The 7,634-nt window shown below is 43.6% G+C and overlaps 1 protein-coding gene across 1 annotated transcript; it reads right to left on the bottom strand.

The window, feature by feature from the left end:
- Positions 1 to 5,231: 5,231 nt before the first annotated feature.
- LOC114234482 (40S ribosomal protein S27-like) lies at positions 5,232 to 7,350 on the bottom strand. The gene is made up of 2 exons (XM_054724289.1): positions 7,105 to 7,350; positions 5,232 to 5,246 (listed from the first exon to the last, which is right to left on the bottom strand). The coding sequence occupies exons 1-2, from the start codon at positions 7,348 to 7,350 to the stop codon at positions 5,232 to 5,234; spliced, it is 261 nt and encodes an 86-aa protein (XP_054580264.1).
- Between the last annotated feature and the right edge of the window lie 284 nt (positions 7,351 to 7,634).

The following is a 7,634-nucleotide window of genomic DNA, read 5'->3' as shown; positions in this document are numbered from 1 at the left end:
CCAACTATTGATCTCCAACAAAGCGCGATGGTAGAGACATAATACCGCTGGTCAATACAACCTCCTTGCAAGATAGACAGAATCCTCTTTCTACACAGGAAGACAGATGCTCAGAGACATTAGCCAACCTGCCTGAGCCACCAAGCTGTGAGTGGCATTGCCAGGAAGTTCATGTGTCCCCAGGGCCCTTGGGAACTTCCCCTCCCTGAAGTTGCTAGAGATGTACAAAGTGAGACTGGGAAGCGCTAGAAAGGGGTGTCTCCTTCTGAACGTCACTGCACAGCGGGTGGGGTGAGAGCGGTGGCCATGGCTGTGGCACGGACAGCTGCCCTGGTGCCACAACGGAGCCTTGGCACCATGTTGAAGGGGTGAGTGGCACCCAGGCTGCTGGCCACCCACCCTGTCTGCCTTTTGCCTAAGAGCTCTAGAAAGTAGTCAGGCAATTCACACACATAGATGTTAAGCAGGGGTTGTGGGGGCAACATACATTTCCTCATTGAAACTCAAGAGTCAGCCCTTCTGAGGCAGGAAAAATGCATATGGAAATGAGTTGCAACAGGAATTTCTTCCCCCAATTCTGCCCCTGTCTCCACTTCCCTGGAAGTCTGCAGGACAGTGGAGAGGATTTGCTCAGGCCCCTTGGTCCTCTCTTGATGCATCACTGGGTGAAGTGGTGTCTTTGCTCTGCCCCTAGAATGTTTGTCTCCCATTCCTTCCTTCTCTGCCAGAGTCCAGAAGTGCCCCAGTCCCCCTGTTCCTCAAATCCCAACCCTGGTGTCAATCACTCCTGCACCAGAGTGTAGAGTTTAAGGCACTTAACCTGGAAAGCCTCTCCTTCTAGGAAGAAAAGTTTGCTCACTCCCTCCCGCACCTACTTTGCAGCCACAGAGACTGAGTGAGCTATAAGAACTGATGATAATGTGCACAGATTCCTTTAAAAGCTCTACTTTAATCTACTAGGTACTGTTGCCTTTTTCTTCTAATCCATAGCTGCTTAGCTGCTGGAGATGCAAGACTGTTGGACATACAGCAACTGAGAAGTGAGGGGAGGCGGGTGAGCGGGGGCTGTACTTGACTCATGGTCAGGCAGGGTGCTGCAGCAGTTAACAGGGTGGTCTCAGGAGCCAGGGTTAAGATTGTGGCTCAACCATGGTGCAGCCCTGCAACCTGGGGTAGGTTGCTTATTCCTAATTTCCTTTGTCTCAAAAGTCAGAACAATGGTAGTCCCTGCCTCATCTATGTAGTAAATGAGATAAGGAACATAAAGCATTTAGTACATAGTGTGCGCTTGCTCAGTAGCTCCTGAATATTATTATTACAGCGAGAACTGTGAAAATTCTTGCACTGTAAAGAATATGCTAGAACTTGCCGCTAACTCTTAACCCATCTACACCTTCCATCCAGTTAGTTCTTCGCTGTGAATCAGTTGAGATAGATATTATATCTCATGCTCTGCAATGTTATACTTATCGAAATACCTTTATAATCCTTATCCCAGGGCCTCAAATGACATGTGCTTAACCAATACTTATTTTTATTTTTCATAGCCATCTCAGGCCAGAGATGAGATGGGTAACAATAGTGGCATAAAGGAAGAGACTCTGCCCAGGGCTTACAGTTGGGGCTGGGCTATATTAATTTGCTAGGGCTGCCATAACAAAGGACCATCAACTGAGTGGCTTAAAAGAACAAAAGTTTATTGTCTCAAAGTTCTGGAGGCTGGAAATCTGCGATCAAGGCATCACAGGGCTCCTTCTACATCAGAATCATCTGGATGGCTCGCTCACTGGACCCCACATCCAAAAAGTCTGAGAAACTAGCCCATACCTCTCCTGTAGCTCTTGGTTTGTTTGCTGGCAATTTTTGGCATTCTTGGATTCTAGAAGTATCACCCCAATGTCTGCCTCCTTCTTCACTTGCCATTCTACCTGTGTGCATGTCTCTCTCTCTCTCTCTCTCTCTCTCTCTCTCTCTCTCTCTCGTCCAAATTACTTCCTTTTATAAAGACACCAGTCATATTAACCTTTTGCACTCGGATGTCGAGTGTGACTCCACACGGTTAGCATTACAATAAAGGAAGTGAGAAAAAAGCAAGCGAGTGCAAAGGGTTAAATTAGGGCCCACCCTAATGGCCTCATCTTAACTCCATCATCGGTGAAGACCCTATTTCCAAATAAGGTCACATTCTGAGGTCCTGGGGTTAGGACTCACCATATGAATTTGTGGGGGGACACAATTCAACCCATGGTGTGGGCCTCACATGCAAGTCATTTAACCTTGCTGCTACTCAGACACCTAATATCCCAGAGTCTCCAGTCTCCAGAATCAGCTGTTGCTTTTCCTTCTATCTTTTTTTTTTTTTTCAATAGCAAAAACTTTTGAGAGACACCTGAAAATACATGAATTAAGAACCTTCAGGGGGAGATGGGGTTGTTTAGTTTTCTTCTCTTGTGCTTAGCAACTCCAGCTTCATTTCTGTGGCCGGGCCACACTCTCAGCAATTTAGTAGCATAGCAGATGGGTCTCCACTGAAGTGTGATAAACAGCTGGAAATAAAACAATCTAGAAAAAGATAGAGAAATGGAAATAATAGAGCACTCCCCATGCCTAATTCATGCAGGCACTTTTGTGTCTCTCCTATTTTGAGGCTAGAATCCAAAATAATGACCTATATCAGGATTTGGCAAACTATAGCTAGCCACGTGTTTGGGATTTCTTTTTACTTTTTTTCTAAAGTGTATTTTTTTTATTATTACATTTTTGTTGATTTCAGAGAAGAAGGGAGAAGGGAGAGAGAGAAACAGCAATAATGAGAATCATTGATTGGCTGCCTCCTGCACACCCACTACTGGGGATTGAGCCTGCAACCTGGGCATGTACCCTGACTGAGAATAGAACTATGACCTCCTGGTTCATAGGTCAAGGCTCAACCACTGAACCATGCTGGCTGGGCTGGTTCCCAGATTTTATATACATCAGAATCACCTGGATGGCTTGCTCACTGGACCCCACATCCAAAAAGTCTGACCCAGCAGTTCTGAGACTGGGCCTGAGAATTTGCATTTCTGTTATGCTCTCCCCGGACCTACTGGTCCTAGGCTCAGACTTTGAGGATGCACAGAACAGATTCTGATTTTATTAAAACTCCAGGGTGATTCATGAGCACGTTAAGGTTTAACAAGTGCCGCTCCAGACACTCAGTTCCTCTATCAGAGTCTATAAAATCTCACTTTTACATAGATTATACCTAGTACAACCTGAGACACAGGAAAACACTCAGTAAATATTTGTAAAATGAATGACTGCCCATAAGCATGTTCATTCCTGTCAACTGGGTGATTTAATTGTTAGTACCTAGAAGCACGGCTACATGTGGCTACTTAAGCAGATCAATGAGACCCAATAGGAACCTCTGCATGAAAGACCCACTTGGCCCCAGGGAGGACACAATAATTGTAGTAGTCACCCATCCTTGAACCAAGATTTAGAGCATCTATTTTGGGCCAGGCCAACACTTAGGCCCTGGGCATAGAATGCTAAGCAAGACTCAAGCCCTGGAATGGAGGAGCTTACCACCTAGGAATCCTGGAACGTTGGTCCATTTCTTGTTATAACTACTCAGGCCCAATGTCAGTACAAGAGATAGAGGGATATGGTACTGTACACCTCCAAGTCCAGCCCAGGGGTAGCTGCAGAACTCAGCAGAGGACAATGATAGCCACAGAGGAATAGCCAGTCGTCAGGAGGCCAAGAGAGCAGGTGGGTAACTTCTGGAGCCTGTACAGGTGGTGGGGCCACCACCCAGGTGTCAGAAATAGTACTTCCAGTCTCAGAATGGGGACTGGCAAGATCAAAACAAAAGAAACGCAGAGGCTGACTACTGGTCAGTCAGCCAAGACAGAGAGAAAGTAGAGAGAATAGTCAGGACTAAAGAAGAAGAAGTGACCACATGTTGGGGATCAGACAGAAACTCAACTTTGGACCTGGGACACAAATGCAGTTTTTAGAGCCAGGCCTAGTGCCCCATTGAGAAGGAAGGAAGGAAGGAAGAGTGGGAGGGCAGAGGGAGGGAGACAGGAGGGAAGAAGGGAAAGAGGGAAGCAGGAGAGAGAGAGGGAAGGAGGGAGGTGACATTATGCCCTGTAACCAGTTCTGAAAGCTGGCAGCCCAGGTGGTCAGGGGGCACAGGACAACAGCCCTCCTCCTGCCTCTTCATCTTTTTTGATTGGTCCACTAAGGATACCTCAGACCAATAAAGCATCTGGGAGCCAATCCAAGCTATTCAACTCTGAATCACTGAGGTGCCAACAGACTCTAGGCCTATAAATCTGTCTTTTATTATCTGGTTGACTTAGCCAGGCTTCCAGAAGAAACAATAAAGTTTTATGATGTACTTTAACAAGCCGACCTCAGAGTCAGGCTTTATCCTGGGTGAAAGTTTCTCCAGGCAGCACTGGAGGTCAGGCTAGATCGTCCAACCCTTCCTGGTGCCAGGAGTTGGTGGGCTGAGGTTGTAGACTATTGAATCTGAATAGATTTCTCACTCAACACAGTGAAACAGCCTTGTATTAATAGCTGCAAACACTTAGGCTTTTTAAAAAATTGATTTCAAAGAGAGAGAGAGAGAGAGAGAAAGAGAAACATCAATGATGAGAGAGAATCATTGATGGGCTGCCTCTTCCACACCCACACTGGGGGATCAAGCCCACAACCTGGGCATGTGCCCTGACTGGGAATTGGACCGTGACCTGCTGGTTCACAGGCTGACACTCAACCACTGAGCCATGCCGAGCAGGCCTTAGGCTTTTTATAAGAGGTTTAATTATGAAGATTTTCTGGTTGCTTGGTCTTTCATTATTGTAGTTTTTAATTCCACTTTAGAGAAGGTAGTTTGGAAACAATATTTTCTCATTTCTTTGAACTAATTCCTTTTTTTATTGCCAGTTATTACTATTCAATTTCTCTTCAATTTATTAGCTTTTCATAGAAATGCCATTTAAATACACTCAAATTTTTTAAAAGGTAAATGCAAATAATTGTTTAGAATGTCTACTGCTAAGCCCCCCCCCAAATAATTAATAATTTGGTTATAATAAACAATTAAATACTGTTATTTTTATAAGTAAATAGAATGATGATTGACACTTACTTTAATCACAGTAACAATAATTTTTCCAGTTAAAATTTAATGAAAAAAAGATCTTCAACTTACATTGAGGTATTTCAACTACTCAACAGTGTCGGATCTAGAATAAATAATGGAAATGGACAAGATGCAATTCTGACAAGAAGAAAACACAAATCTGAACCATTCAGTAAGAGAGTTAGGTCCCAAAAGGACCCATCACCTAATCAAAAGTCCAGACCAGCATTAATTTCTTGCACTAAAAATGTAACATCTTTGCCTAAGCACCCAAGTTTTCATTTTCCTTCTCATTGTCCACCAGTCTGATTAATCTGAGAGTTTATCTGCCCAAAAGCAAATTCCGGTATCATTTTGTCACTGGTTCAACCTATGAGCTATATAAACTCTCATCAGATTGTACTTCCAAAACTTTTTCTTAATAATTACAGAGTTTAAAGGCTCAATGTTAGAAGAAGCTAGACCAAAACTTTTACATCCAGATAAGAGTAGTTGCCTTCAGATTGTCCTCATGGGTTTGTTCAATGCTGTTATTGCCAAGAAAATTCTGGAAACTTTTCAGGACCGAGGGTTGATTCTTTGAATATCTGCCAGGGTGTCAAATCTTTTCTCTTTGTTTCAAGCTTTGCTTTCCAGAAACAATTTAAAAGGTTGTTCTTTCAGTCACGCAGATGGTCCATCTGAGTAACACCTTTGGGTCTAAGCCCCCATTTGGACTCATGGGATAGAGTTTCTTGTGTGGTTTATAAATCAGTTCTGAAAGCAACACCAGAAGAGATTCATACATGTTTTAAGGAAAGCAAAAATCATAGGCAGGAAGAATAGCTTTCAAAGTGGCTGTTTTAAAGTGAACTAATCTGGCTAGGAATCACAATGCATTTTTAAATAAATTTGTGTGCATTTGCAGTCATTCCTCAAACACATACAGTTTTTTTTAAAATTTATTTTACAATGATAGTTTACATACAATATGATATTAGTTCCAGGAAACGCACACACTTCTGAAGCTGAAAATGCTTTAGGGAAAGATAAGAGAACTTGAAAGTGTTTTGCTTTTAACCTGCATGCTTAGGGAGAAAATAATTTGATTACCTTCCTCAACATACACAAAACAGTGAGATGAGAACTATTTTATTATCCCCCCAATGCTGCTATTTTGCAGAAAGATTCAGAGTTTGAGAACAGAAATAAGGAGAAGAACACAGGTCTTGTGGTGAGTAGAAAGCCTGCTAACTTAGTTTATGGTTCTAGAATCAGGTTCTCTTTCCTCTCCATCATTTACGCCTACAAAAGCACTCATGCTAGTAAACCCCCCAAATCCAGCAATTATAAATTTAACATTGTGAATAGTCTAGACCAGCAGTCGCCAATCTTTTGGACCTCACGGACTATCAGTGGTCCGTGGACCACCGGTTGGCGATGCTGGTCTAGACCCCAAATGTCACTCATAACAGCTTGCATTTAAGGTAAACAGAACAGGTACCTTCTCCCCATTAAGGTGGGAATGCTGAAGCACAGAGGGTAGAGTTTTTGCACAAAATTGCTGGAAGACTTAGCAGCTGATACAGATTTCAGATTCTAGATCTAATGAACTTCTAGGCCAGGGTTCTTCCATGGCAATATGCTTCCGGACTTGAACTAAATCAGCAGTTTATTCTGAGGTCTACTTAAAACATAACTTTTTTTATTCCCCATAATCAAAACTTTATTGAAAAATTGACACCAAAATAGGAGACCACTGTTGTATACTTACAAAATTAAATGTAATTACATTATCCTGGTAGATTAACTAGAATTACTAAACCGATAAGGCTTTTTGTGATATAACCCAAATTCAGGAAGCTGTGTGGATCATTAGTGTTGCTTTCGTCTAAATCGGTGGTCGGCAAACTGTGGCTCGCAAGCCACATGCGGCTCGTGAGCCGCGGTTTGCTGCTCTGTTGACTAATAAGTTTGCCGACCACTGTTTTAAATGAACACTCTTCTGTGAGTCCAGTCTTTCCTCCTGTCAGCTGGCACAACACTGTTGAACAACCTACGCAAAGTACCACTGTCTGAGCAAGGTTGAAAACCGTGGTGATCTTGTAGCAACCTGGATATTTTACATCCATAAAATAGGAATTTGGACTTTGAACTAGCCATTTCTTTTTATGTTTTTTCTTCTCCTCTTCTAAGGACAGATGTAGTACATCTCTAGCCAAAGGCATGTTGATCCTCTCACAGGCGCAGCCCGTCCGGCTACTTAAAACATACCTTATTATGAAACTAGAGGCCCAGTGCACAAATTCGTGCATGGGTGGGGGTCCCTCAACCTGGCCGGTGATTGGAGCCAATTGGGGGGGCCCATTGTGGGGAGGTGCCATGTAAGGTTGGCTGGGGAGAGGGACTGTGGGAGGTTGGCTGGCTGCAGGAGGTTGGCTGTGGGAGTGCACTGACCACCAGGGGGCAGCTCCTGCATTGAGTGTCTGCCCCCTGGTGGTCAGTGCGCATC

Source organism: Eptesicus fuscus, chromosome 12, assembly GCF_027574615.1.
Source record: "Eptesicus fuscus isolate TK198812 chromosome 12, DD_ASM_mEF_20220401, whole genome shotgun sequence".
Lineage (NCBI taxonomy): Eukaryota > Metazoa > Chordata > Mammalia > Chiroptera > Vespertilionidae > Eptesicus > Eptesicus fuscus.
This window is presented reverse-complemented; position numbering and strand designations above follow the sequence as displayed.